Source organism: Chlorocebus sabaeus, chromosome 10 (genome assembly GCF_047675955.1).
Source record: "Chlorocebus sabaeus isolate Y175 chromosome 10, mChlSab1.0.hap1, whole genome shotgun sequence".
NCBI lineage: Eukaryota > Metazoa > Chordata > Mammalia > Primates > Cercopithecidae > Chlorocebus > Chlorocebus sabaeus.
In genome coordinates, this window is record NC_132913.1 from 70422254 (window position 1) to 70436616 (window position 14363).

Below are 14363 nucleotides of genomic sequence, written 5' to 3' on the forward strand. Positions count from 1 at the left end.
GTTATTTGATTGAAAATGTGTTAAATTCCTTTGGGCAATATGGTCATTTTAATGATATTGATTCTTCTAATCTATGAGGATGGAATGTTGTTCCATTTGTGTCATCTGTGATTTCTTTCATCAGTGCTTTGGAGTTCTCCTTGTAGAGATTTTTCACCTCCTGGGTTAGATGTATTCCTAGGTATTTTAATTTTTTTTTGTATGTGGCTATTGTAAATGGGATTACATTTTTGATTTGGTTCTTAGCTTGAATGTTACTGCTGTATATAAATGTTACTGATTTTTGTGAATACTTTTTAAAGCACTTGCTTATGAGTGAGCATATGTGATGTTTGTCTTTCTGTGCCTGTGTTGTTTCACTTAAGATACTGACTTCCGGTTCCATCCATATTGCTGCAAAATTGATTCCTTTCTTTTTAATGGCTGAATAATATTCCATTGTATATGTATACCACATTTTCTTTATTCACTCACCCATTGATGAACCCTTAGTTGATTCCATATCTTTGCTATTGTGAATAGTGCTGTGATAAACTTACGAGTCCAGCTATCTTTTTGGTATATTATTTCTTTTCCTTTGGTTAGATACCCAGTAAGAGAGATTGTTGGATTGAATGGTAGTTCTATTTTTAGTTCTTTGAGAAATCTCCATACGGCTTTCTATAGAGGTTGTACTAATTTATGTTATCACCATCAGTGTATGAGTTCTTTTTTCTCTGCATCCTTGCCAGCATCTGTTTTTTTTTGTTTGACAATAGCCATTCTGACTAGGGTAAGATGATAATGTAGTTTTGAATTGCATTTCTCTGATGATTAGTGATGTTGAGCATTTTTTCATATACCTCTTAGCCATTTGTATGTCTTTTGAAAAATGTCTATTCATGTTCTTTGCCCACTTCTTTAGTAAGTTATTTTTATCAAATATATATATATATATTTTTTTTTTTTTTTTTGAGATAGGGTCTTACTCTGTCATTTAGGTTGGAGTGCAGTGGCGCAATTTCGGCTCACTGCAACGTCCATGTCCCAGGCTCAAGTGATCCTTCCATCTCAGCGTCTCAAATAGCTGGGACCACAGGTGCACACCACTATGCCCAGCTAATTTTTTGTATTTTTGGTAGAGATAGGATTTCGCCATGTTGCCAGAGCTGGTCTTGAGCTCCTAAGCTCAAGCAATCCTCCTGCCTTGGCCTCCCAAAGCGCTGGGATTACAGTCGTGAGCCACGGTGCAAAGCCAAGCTTTTTATCACAGTAGCTTTTTCCCCCACCTTCTATAGATAGTCTTTTTGGTTTCTTGAGAACATTGAGAAATCCAGGTGACTATAAACACTTTGGAATGAGTTAGGATGGTTTTCAGCTCATTTGGGAATTAAGGATAAATGACAAGCCAGGAGATATATACAATAGTTAGAATGTGTTACGTAGCCTCCAGAAAATCAGTAAAAATGGAGTGTGACTCATGTGCATTGACCTGTAGAACAGTGGTTCTCAAACGTCTTAATTTTATAGTTTTTACCTTGTTTATACTCTTAACAGTTAGAGCTTTTGTTTATATAGATTATAGCTATCAATATTTACTGCATTCAAAATTAAAACAAAATTTTAAAACTTAAGTATTAACTGGTTTTAAACTGGTTTTAACTGATTTTAAAATAATAAAGCTATTTCATATAAACAACCCTTTTTGAAGTGAACAGTAACTATTTTCTAAAGATAAAAAAATTTTGTGGAAAGAGTGACATTGTTTTTGTTTTAAAAATCTTTTTAGTGTCTGGCTTAGTAAAATACCTCTGAATTCTCATGAATCTGCTTCTCTGTTCAACCTGAGTCCGTTGAATCACATAATCACATGAAGTTGCCTCTGGAAAACTCCATTGTACACTCATCAGAGACTGAGAAAAAGGCAAATGAAACTTCATGTTTTTGTGAAAATAATTTTGAGTTGGCTGATCTCTTGAGAGGGTCTTGGGGGAGCCCAGGGTCTCCAGACCACGCTTGTAGTACCACCATAGGAAATAAACATGTTAACTAGATTACCGCCTCAGAGCTCATGCTTTGGATTCCTATTGCCTGGATTGGAATTCCAACTTCCCTACTGGATGTTATTTAGTATTATCATTTTCCTAATTTGTTAAATGGACTAATTGGACCGATTTTATAGGATTGTTAGGATTAAATATAATTACACTCGTAAAGTATAATTATCATTTAATAAAATGTTACCTTTATTTTTTTTTTGAGACAGAGTCTCTCTGTCAACCAGGCTGGAACGCAGTGACGCTATCTCAGCTCACTGCAACCACCGCCTCCCGGGTTCAAGTGATTCTCCTGCCTCAGCCTCGCGAGGAGCTGGGATTACAGGCATGTGCCACTATACCTGGCTAAGTTTCGTATTTTTTAGTAGAGATGGGGTTTTACCATGTTAACCAAGCCAGTCACGAACTCTTGACATCATGATCTGCTCGCCTTGGCCTCCCAAAGTGTTGGGATGACAGGTGTGAGCCACTGGCCTGGCCCTTAAAATGCTACCTTTTACTATCAAAGTTTTAGTCCTGTTATGTCACGCTTGCTCAGAATTTTCTGTTGGTTTCCTACCTCACTTAGAGCTTTGGCTTTTACAGTGGCTTTATAAGGTTTTTCTTCATGATCTGGCATATTGCTGCCTCTCTGCTTTCATATCCTTGTTCTCATCTCACATCCCCCCACTCACTGTGCAAATAGTGGCCTTCTTGTGTTCATCTAAAACCAGTCATGTCTTTCCTCAGGGCCTTGGTTTTATTATTGTCTCCACAGAATGTTCACTTCTTCAAATATTGTTTTGCTTCCCTTGTCCTTCAGGTTTTTGCTTTAACGCACCTGAGTGAAATCCTTTTTCATTTAACCCATCCACACAAATTGGCCCTGTCTCCCTTCTCTGCTTTATTTTTTTTTCCCTTTAGCATTTTTAGTTTTGTAGCACACTAAGTATTTACTTATTTGTCTCTCTTTCTCTAGAATGTAGGCTCCAGTAGGGATGGATTTTTTGTTTTTATTTGTCTAATGTGTTTGTTTACTGCTATACCTTCAATACCTAGGTTGATGCTTGGTGCATATTTAAGTGCTGACAAAATATTTTTTGAATGAGTAAATCATTATTGCTACTGTGAAGATGAAAGGGAAATAGTCTCTGTTTCTCACAAATGTATAACCTTAATTGGACAGTGCTTCTGAGATAAAATGAATTTGTAAAGTGTTTATTTAGCATGGCATGTTGGATACATAGAAGTACTCATTAATTGGTGGCTGTTACTGAAGAATAATAAATACAAGGATAAGACATTTTAGATAGAAATGACCTGAATAAAAGGAAATTGCATTCACATTTTAAAGGGTAGGGTAGATATTGTTTAGTGCATACCGGAAAAGTAAGATTGCAACTGTATAGCCAAGGCTGAGGCATTCGGATTTGTTCTGTGGGTAATACATTTTTACACGTTCTTAAGGCAGAGGTGCTGTGATGAAAGTGGTGGGTTTGGAAGATGAAACCAGCGGAAGACTTTGAGGTTGCCTTCTGAGGGATATCCTTCTGGTGTCGGCTTAACCAGACATGCTTAATAAAGCATTTAGATAATTTATCATACATAATAAAATATTTGAAAAATTATAAACTATGCCCAATTATTACTTCCTCTAATTGTATGGTAGCGTGAAATTGCTATTTGACCACAGTTGTATGTTTTGAACTATTTATGTAATTGCCAACTTTATTAGACTGTATCATTTAAAAGTAAGATTTTTGATTTAGAATCAATCAAGGTGTTCATACTGGTAACTAACTTGCTAAATATCTTAATATAGGGCAAAGTATGTTTAGTCCAGCAAGTATCGGTCAGCCACGAAAGACGACATTATCTCCTGCCCAGTTGGATCCTTTTTATACTCAAGGAGATTCTTTGACTTCAGAAGATCACCTCGATGACTCTTGGGTGACTGTGTTTGGGTAAGGTTTTTAGATCATTTGCCTTTTAAAAACCCCACCCTAACATTTTATAATGAATATAATCAAACATACAGAAAAATGGAAAGAAGCGCATAGCAAACACCCATATTACTACTACCTAGATTCTATGGTTAACAATTTGCTACATTTGCTTTATCTATCATTTATCCATCTATCAATTCATTCTTTTTGTTGGTACATTTCATAATAAGTTGTAGACAACAATACATATTACCCTGACACTTGAGCATGCATGTCATTAACTAGAGTTTGATATTTGTTTGTAGTTTTTTTAATCATTTGTCTGTTTATTTCTTCCCAACTTATTTTCTCTTAAGCATATTTGCTAGATGGAACACAGTTGTCCCTTTAGACCTAGGGACTCCTTCCCCTTTTTCTAGTGACTAGTTCTCTACATCTAGTGGAATTCACCAGTTTTGAACTTACAGAATGAAGTTCAAAATGAATTTACATACACAAACACACACACACACACAGTCACAGGGTTGATACTTTCTAGTCACAAAGTATTAAATATTAATAGAAACAGAGTATGACACTCCTCGTTACATTTTTGAATAGATTTTTAGGTCCAAAAAATACTTTAAAATACCTTTTTTTTAAAAAAAAATTTTTATTTCCATAGGTTTTTGGGGAACAGGTGGTATTTGGTTACATGAGTAAGTCCTTTACATGATTTGAGAGACTTTGGTGCACCCATCTCCTGAGCAGTATACACTGACCCCAATTTATAGTCTTTTATCCCTCAGCGTCTTCCCACAATTTCCCCCTGAGTCCCCAAAGTCCATTTCATCATTCTTATGCCTTTGCATCCTTATAGCTTAGCTCCCACTTATGAGTGAGAACATACGATGTTTGCTTTTTCCATTCCTGAGTTACTTCACTTAGAATAATAGTCTCTGGTTACATCCAGGTTGCTGCAAATGCCATTAATTAATTCCTTTTTATGGCTGAGTAGTATTCCATTTTGTGTGTGTGTGTGTGTGTGTGTGTGTGTGTGTGTGTGTGTGTGTGTGTATGTATATCACTGTAAAACACCTTAGAGATCATATTGTATAATGTTTTATTTTACAGGTGAGGAAACTGAGGTGTAGGCAGCTTAAGTGATTTATTCAGCAGTTCACATCTAGTTATTATTAGCAAAGCTCCAGCCAAAACTTAGGTCTTTTGATATTCAAGCTAATATTTATACTGTACAATATAAGATTTGTTTCTGAAAGTATGATTTGCCATACTGTATTAGTCCATTTTCATGCTGATAAAGACATACCTGAGACTGGAAAGAAAAAGAGGTTTAATTGGACTTACGGTTCCATGGCTGGAGAGTCCTCAGAATCATGGTGGGAGGTGAAAGACACTTCTTACATGGCGATGTCAAGAGAAAATGAGGAAGAAGCAAAAGCAGAAGCACCTGCTAAACCCATCAGATCTCGTGAGAATTATTCACTATCATGAGAATAGCACAGGAAAGATTGGCCCCCATGAATCAATTACCTCTCCCTGGATTCCTCCCACAATACATGGGAATTCTGGGAGATATAATTTGAGTTGAGATTTGGCTGGAGACACAGCCAAACCATTTCATTTCATCCCTGACCCCTCTAAATCTCATGTCCTTACCTTACATTTCAAAACCAATCATGGCTTCCTGATACATCCCCCAAAGTCTTAACTCATTTCAGCATTAACCCAAAAGTCCACAGTCCCAAGTCTCATCTGAGCTAAGGCAAGTCCCTTCCACCTATGAGCCTGGAAAATCAAAAGCAAGCTGGTAACTTCCTGGATACAATGGGAGTACAGGAATTGGGTAAATATAGCCATTCCAAATAGGAGAAATTGGCCAAAACAAAGGGGTTGTAGGCCCCATACAAGTTTAAAATCCAGCAGGGCAGTCAAATTTTAAAGCTCCAAAATGGTCTCCTTTGACTTCCTAGTCTCACATCCAGGTCACGCTGATGCAAAAGGTGGGTTTCCATGGTCTTGGGCAGCTCTGCCCCTATGACTTTGCAGGGTACAGGCTCCCTCCTGGCTGCTTTCCCATGCTGGCACTGAGTGTGTGGGTTTTCCAGGCACACAGTGCAAGCTGTCAGTGGATCTACCATTCTGGGGTCTGGAGGATGGTGGCCCTTTTCTCACAGCCCCACTAGGCAGTGCCCCAGTAGGGACCTTGTGTGGGAGCTTTGACCCCACAATTCCCTTCCATACTGCCCTAGCAGAGGTTCTCCATGAGGGCCCCACCCTTGCAGCACAGTTTTGCCTGGGCATCCAGGTATTTCCATATATCTTCTGAAATCTAGGCGAAGGTTCCCAAACCTCAATTCTTGATTCTGTGCACCACAGACTCAACACCATGTGGAAGCTGCCAAGGTTTAGGGCTTCCACCCTCCGAAGCCACAGCCCAGGCTCTACATTGGCCCCTTTCAGCCATGGCTGGAGAGGCTGGGACACAGGGCACCACATCCCTAGGCTGCACACAGCACAGGGATCCTGGGCCCGGACCACGAAACCGCTTTTTCCTCCTGGGCCTCCCGGCCTGTGATGGGATTGGCTGTCTTGAAGGGCTCTGACATGCCCTAAAGACATTTTCCCCATGCTCTTGTGCATTAACATTAGGCTCCTTTCTACTTAGGCAGATTTCTGCAGCTGGCTTGAATTTATCCTCAGAAAATGAGTTTTCCTTTTCTTTTGCCTTGTCGGGCTGCAAATTTTCTGAACTTTTATGCTGTTTCCCCTTTAAAATGGAACGCTTTTAATAGCACCCAAGTCACCTTTTGAATGCTTTGCTGCTTAGAAATTTCTTCCGCCAGATACCTTAAATCATCTCTCTCAAGTTCAAAGCTCCACAGATCTCTAGGGCAGGGGCAAAATGCCATCAGTCTCTTTGCTAAAACATAACAAGAGCCACCTTTGCTCCAGTCCCCAACAAGTTCCTCATCTCCATCTGAGACCACCTCAGCCTGGATCTTACTGTTCATATCAGTATCAGCATTTTTGTAAAAGCCATTCAACAAGTCTCTAGGAGGTTCCAAACTTCCCACATTTTCCTGTCTTCTTCTGAGCTCTCCAAACTGTTCCAACCTCTGCCTATTACCCAGTTCCAACGTCGCTTCACATTTTTGGGTATCTTTTCCGCAATGCCCCACTCTACTGGTAGCAATTACTGTGTTAGTCCATTTTTATGCTGCTGATAAAGACACACTTGAGACAGGGAAGAAAAAGAGGTTTCATTGGACTTACGGTTCCACATGGCTGGGGAGGCCACAGAATCATGACGGGAGGCAACTTACATGGTGATGTCAAGAGAAAATGAAGAAGCAAAAGCGGAAGCCCCAGATAAACCCATCAGATCTTGTGAGACTTACTATCATGAGAACAGTATTGGAAAGACCAGCCCTCCCAATTCAGTTACCTCCCCCGGGTCCGTCCCACAACACATGGGAATTCTGGGAGATGCAATTCAAGTTGAGATTTGGGTGGAGTCACAGCCAAACTGTATCACATGCTGATACTGGAATGTATCTATTTATTATATTTTTTGGGGGGATTAAAAAACATAAAGTAACACATGAGCTCCTTGAAGGAAGAAAGGCGCACAATAAATGTTTAGTGTATTCAATTTATTTAAAATTAAAAAGTTCAAAAGGTATGTAAAAATGAACAATGAAATCTTCCTTTTTGCTTTTCTCCCCAGCTAGTTTTCCTCCTCTTTAAGGCAATGATTGCCACCTGTTTTTTGTGTATGTTTCCAGAGAGATTTTCTGTGTTATTGATTTCTATTTAGGTAAAAAGCAGGGTCATTGCATTCTGTTGTTCTCTAGAAAGCCCATACTCAGTCCTATATCCATAGCAATTGGGCTGGCATGTTTTTTTTTTCTTCTTCTTCTTTGACATTTTTATATTCTCTCATAAAATGGCTTTTTGCTTTGTTTTGTTTTTGTTTTTGATTTTTTTTTTTGAGACAATCTCTGTCATCTAGGCTGGAGTGCAGTGGCTTGATCATAGCTGACTGCAGTCTCCAATTCCTGGCCTCAAGCAATCCTTCTGCCTCAGCCTTATGAGTAGTTGGGATAACAGTAATGAGCCAGCTTGGCTGCATGTTTTTGAAAATAGATACACACTCTTAAATCTGTTTTTCAGGCTCAATAGTAGTGGTTTAACTTTTATGATTTCCAGTAATTAGATAAATTACTTGAAGCACTCCTAGTATGTTTTCGAATTTCAGACATTAATTTTCCCAGCTATTTATTTTTTTACTTTCAGGTTTTAACAACCCTCTGTGACTTTAATTTCAAGAACTGAAGCATTCTCCTTTAAGGGATAAAGTATTTTATTTTGATCATTTATGGGGAAGTACCTCTAAAAGATGCACTATATATGTTCTTTCTTTGGTAGTTTAACTTTTTCCTATTGACTTAGGGTTATGAAATACCATTCATTATTTTGGGTGATTCTACTCTAGAGTACTAAAATGTAAGCTTCTACTCAAAGTGGTCCAAGAGTTTTAGAATTATGTTTTATTTCTTAAGTACTTCCCTCACTTGCAGCCGTTCTTTCTTCTTTTCATTTTTGTTTTATCTCTGCCCTGTAGGCACCCGACCTATTTGTTGTTTTTCTTTGTGGTTGGAAATTCCATGTCCAGATTTTATACAAATGAATTTTCAGTTCTGATTGCAGTGAATATTTTACTCATACAGATTTAATTAATTAATTAATTTATTTATTTTGAGAAAAGGTCTTACTCTGTCACTCTGGCTGGAGTGCAGTGGCATGATCTCAGCTCACTGCAACCTTTCCCTTCTAGGTTCAAGCAATTCTTCTGCCTCAGCCTCTTGAGTAGCTGGGACTACAGGCGCCGCCACCATGCCCAGCTAATTTTTAGTAGAGGCGGGGTTTCATCAGGTTGGCCAGGCTGGTCTCGAACTCCTGACCTCAAGTGATCCACCTGCCTCGGCCTCCCAAAGTGCTGGTATTATAGGCGTGAGCCATCGCGCCCGGCCTCACATAGATTTTTAATGTGTTTGGTTTCTGATTTATTTTTGAGACTCAGATTTTTTTTTTGTCTTTAGGGTTCTAATTCAGTCTTCAGATAACTGAAGTTAGAGGTTAGAGAGCCTCCAGATAGCCATTTCTATTCTGTTGGTAGTGGTTATTGTTCTCAAATTGAAAATAGCTTTATTGTTAGGACTATAAAATAATAATGTGTCATTGTAAAATATTCAAACCATACAGAACTTTATAAAGAAGAAAGTAAAAATTAGAATTTTCTCATGCAGAGATATGGCTAATCAAATTTTGGTAACCGTCCTTTTAAGTGATTCTATACCATAGATATTGATGCTGAATTTTATCTTTGTTATAAGACTTAATTTCAGAATTTTTAAGTGATGCTCAATGTATAATGATTTGCTTATAATTTAAAATTCTTTATCTTTTCGTAACTGTAGTATACCTAAATGTATTACATATTAACGTACATATATTGAAATAAATTATATATAGAACTGCAACTTTATAGTTTTTTTCTAAGTCCTGGATAATGGCAATGAGAGTAGCATTTTTAGAGATTTCAGAGGTAGAATTTGAGGGTGGAGAAGAATGGCAGAATAAGACTAACTTTAAGGTATTTGCTTTTGAGTGACTGGTCCTTGACAGAATTAGCCCGTATTGGGGAATACAGGATGATCAGTGCTCTCCTGTTAACGTTCTAGACAGTTGGGGGGAATGTATCTTGAAACATTATCTTGTAGTAATTTGCATTCACATTGATAGTAGAAGCTGACTGTTTTCTTTGGACAACTGTTTTTTTCAGGTTTCCTCAAGCATCTGCGTCCTACATATTATTACAATTTGCACAGTATGGGAATATCTTAAAACATGTGGTAAGGCTTAATTTTTTTTCAGTTCAGAGTTTTGACTGAAGAGGGGTAAGTCGTGAATTGAGAGAAACTTTGCTTCTGAATTTTGTGGGTTTTTTTTTTAAACTTAATTTTTTTTGAAGTTTTGATACCGTATATCCTTTGAAATCTGGAAGGCTGGAAGTTGCATAGTTTTTGATAGAGATAAAATGAGTTTGAAAATCCACCTCTTCTCACCCCCTTCCTTAAACAGTTTACAGTCTTAAAAAAGATAGATTATACCAAGTATTATATTACTGTTTTCCAATTTGAGCTTCTTTTATTGGGGATAAAGGAAGTAGGAGGTTCCTGAGCTTTTAGAGTTTTTAGAGCTTTATAGTTCTAAAATTTAAAAAATTATCTTACCTTGTGCTACAAGTTATGAGTAACAAATCTTTTTTTGTTACTAGAGATTGACTTAATTAACTCTTATACAAAATCAAATTGAGTAGTTTTAAATAATTTTATGGCAAGTGTTGCTATGATCTCTTTACAATAAACATATTTTGAGAAGTATTTTACTTTCAGAGAATATGTACATATTGATTGTAGAGAACTGAGAGATTGTTGAAGCTGTTTTAAATATGATTTTTGTTGAACTTCACAGCTTTTTACAAGGCATCAAATATGAAGTGGAAGTAAATTTATCTTCACGTTTCTATTTTGTAGTAGAATTCATTAGATGTAGATTTTATATATTTTCTATTTTAAGAGAATTTCATTCTTTGCAGATGTCTAATACAGGAAATTGGATGCATATTCGTTACCAATCTAAACTGCAGGCTCGGAAAGCCTTAAGCAAAGATGGGAGGATTTTTGGAGAATCCATCATGATTGGTGTAAAACCATGTATTGACAAAGTAAGTTATTGGTGATGTAAGGAAAGTAGCTTAATCTGTATGAAGAACACAAGACCAAGGATTGAAATTGGTGGTTGTGTCACTTGGTTTCACTGTGTCTCTTTTTCTTAGTTTGTAACATGTGATGATACTTACAGTACTCTTTGTGGTAAGCCGAAGGTATTTAATCATAGACTTTAGAATTTAGAGATAATCTGTCCTCACTTCTTTATTTTTCAGATAAAGGAAAGAAACCGAGAGGACTTAAGTAACTTGTCCAGAGTTGTTAAAGATGAGGCCTAGATTTTAGGTCTCTTGACTACTAATTCATTCTCTTTCTTGTGCATAGCGATACCAGATTCTTTAAAGTACTTAAATGGAATGGTACTATTTCAGAATGAATTAGTTCATATGAATGTTAACTGATAGTTAACTTTTAAATGCCAAAGGTTTTTGTTTCAAAATATTTCTATTTCAAACTATTTTAAAATTATTCTATATATACTCATTAACTAGTACAGAGTATAATTTAAACTGTTCTTTGTGGCTTGTTAAATCATTGTGAACACTTTTTAAGTATATGTGAACTTGTACTACATACCAGGCATTGTGCTTGGTGCCAGTATACACACATTAATGAACAAAGCAAGACGTGGTTCCTATTCTTAGAATCTGTTATAGCAGTGTAGTTATATAGTTATAATACTGTGTTGTAACAAATGTTTGCAGAGGCCAGAGAATATTTGGGGTTACTGAGCATTAAAAATCTCTGGATTTTGATTCTTTTCCAGGTTTCCCTAAGAATTTTTTTTGTCCTTGATGATTTTTCATAGTGTTTTAGGAAATTCTTATTTTTGTGGTCTGTAGTTGTATTGAGATTGTTTGAGGTCACTGAAGTGAGATTTCTGGCTGAGCATTCAATCTCAAATGCTACCTAAGGAGCAAATGTTTTCTCAAGCTTAAAATTATTTGGAAGTTTAATTAGAGCAAATAAAGTATTTCATCTTTATCTTTTAATTAAATTTTCTTTCTAAGTAGACTGTAATACTGGGTGATATGTATTATGTTTATAAACAAAGGAGTTGTTTCTTTGTTTCTCCAGAGTGTTATGGAAAGCAGTGACAGATGTGCTTTATCATCTCCATCTTTAGCCTTTACACCACCAATCAAAACTCTAGGTACACCAACACAACCTGGAAGTACTCCTAGGATTTCTACCATGAGACCTCTTGCTACAGCATACAAAGCCTCTACTAGTGATTATCAGGTATTTTAAGGATTAGATAAAAAAGGATGTACTTTAGCGGCTGAGTGCATAGCATGCTTAACTTTTTCATTGTATTGATTTGTATGCCGTTAAATGTTTCTTGATGAGGCTATTACCTTGATGAAACCTTTACACTTTAAAAATTTTCTTTTTTAAAGTTAGCATCTTGGCCAATTGGAAAGTTATCATGAATTAAAAAACAATTTATTTGCCATTCCTTAAAATTTTTTGAGAGTTGTTTTAGCTTTTTCTAAGTTATATTTGCATACATACAAAATGTATCCCATGTACATCTTTGACATGAGGGCGCATTAAAGCTCTGTTAAATTGATGACTAAATTGATGGTATCCAAACTGCAGAACCTTAGGTTGGAGTAGTTTTGGTTATTGAAATGAAGACATTGACCAACTCCCATTCAGACAGAAAAAAAATTTGTCATTTCAAAAAAGCTTAAAGAAGTTAATTATGTTCTTCAAAGAATGGTAGAAGTATTATGACCTCATTCAGTATATTATTGTCTCCTACTGATTAGCCAAGTGTTTGAACTTAACCAGCTGCAGAAACAGGTCCTGAAAACACAGTACATGAAACACTTGTGCTTTAGTAGGGCAGATAGTGGTAGTTCAGTTTTTTGACTTCCTCTGAAATTTGGAGATCATTCTAGAACTGTTTCTTTAGTTTCTGTTACTGTTATTTTAAATTTCCCATTTTTTGCAGCTTTTGTTTTATTCAGTTTTCTTTATTTTGTTTTGAGATGGAATCTCACTCTGTTGCCCAGGCTGGAGTGCAATGGTGCGATCCCAGCTCACTGCAACCTCTGCCTGCTGGGTTCAGGTGATTCTTCTACCTCAACCTCCTGAGTAGATTACAGGCACGTGCCACCACGCCCAGCTAATTTTTTGTATTTTTAGTAGAGATGGGGCCATGTTGGCCATAGTGGTCTCGAACTCCTGACCTCGAGTGATCTGCCCACCTTGACCTCCCAAAGTGCTGGGATTACAGACATGAGCCACTGCACCCAGCTATTAAATTTTCTAATTTAAGAAACAGATATTATTTGCTTTTCCAAAGAAATGAAATTTTGGCATTCTTAAAAGCATAAGGATATTCTAAGTCCATATATTAATTTTAAAAATATACAATTCAGTGCTATACATGCATTTTGGTGTTTCTCTTTTAAATGAGCAATTCTAGAATTGACTATGACACTGAAGTAACAATAACCTAACAGCTTTGTGTATGTGTTTTTAATAGGTTATTTCTGACAGACAAACACCAAAAAAAGATGAAAGTCTTGTATCCAAAGCAATGGAGTACATGTTTGGCTGGTAGCAGAAGACCAAGGAGGAGGTTGCTACACTAAAACCGAGTTGGCAGAGTGCTGCTGGTTCCTTCGGTTAGTTATATAACCGTTCCTGCAATATTGGATAGCTGTCTCATACTTCTTTTAGAAAGAAGCCTTTTTCATTAAGGATACAGCCTTTTTGTAGCTCGCACTTTAAAAGATGCTTGAGATACATTTTAAAGAAAACTAAAAATCCCTGTGAATAGGATTTTGTGCTTTCTGTAACAGTGCATGCTTCAGCACAGAAAACTCAGCATTGATTATTGTAAATTAAATAACTGAAACTGTGGTGAGACTTCTTAGTCTTCATGAGAACATGGGGGTGAATTTCATGAAGGGGAACTGTAGTTATTTCTACTGACACAAAGATTATAATTAGCAATTTGAATTATGGTCTTTTAATTTAGATAGTATTTAATATTTTAATTATCCTTGTTTGTATATGTCCTGTCACAGAATGTCCTCTTGATGTATTCTAAAACGAGCATTCTTTTTAAAAACCTACTACTAAAGTTTCTTGATAATAAACATTGTCAATGATATGTGTATTAGTCTGTTTGCATTGCTATAAAGGAATACCTGAGGCTGGGTAATTTATTAAAAATAAAAGAGGTTTATTTAACTCAGGGTTTATTTGACTTGTAGCTGTACAAGAAGCATGGTGCTTTACTCATGGAGGAAAGTGAAGGACAGTGAGCGTATCACATGGTGAAAGAGAGGAAGAGAGCAGGAAGAAGGAGGTTCTAGACTCTTTCCAATAACCAGATCACACATGAACTCATTACTGCAGGGAGGGCAGCAGGCCATTCATGAGGCGTCTGCCCCCATGATCTAAACATCTCACCCTAGTTCCCACTTCCAACATCGGGGATCATATTTCAACATGAGATTTGGAGGGGACAGATACCCAAATGATATCAATATGTATTGAACATTTTTTGAAAGGGCAGTTTATTATAAAAAGCTTTAAGTATTCTTTGAAAGAGAAAATATGAACCACTATATACCAGCTTTAAT

The 14363-nt window shown here is 36.7% G+C and overlaps 1 protein-coding gene across 2 annotated transcripts in view; it reads left to right on the top strand.

Annotated features, from left to right (window-relative positions):
* Positions 1-13888, top strand: part of NUP35 (nucleoporin 35) — a 36865-nt gene extending 22977 nt beyond the window's left edge. The window contains exons 1-6 of one of the 2 annotated variants that reach the window (XM_073019863.1): positions 2246-2361; positions 3838-3979; positions 9810-9879; positions 10626-10754; positions 11836-12000; positions 13256-13888. In XM_073019863.1, the coding sequence (XP_072875964.1) occupies positions 3846-3979; positions 9810-9879; positions 10626-10754; positions 11836-12000; positions 13256-13333 (576 nt within the window). In that variant the 5' untranslated portion in view covers positions 2246-2361; positions 3838-3845 and the 3' untranslated portion in view covers positions 13334-13888. Of the gene's footprint in view, positions 1-2245; positions 2362-3837; positions 3980-9809; positions 9880-10625; positions 10755-11835; positions 12001-13255 lie in introns of those variants that run through there. The other variant, XM_007965569.3, reaches the window with a different exon arrangement.
* The last annotated feature ends 475 nt before the right edge of the window (positions 13889-14363 follow it).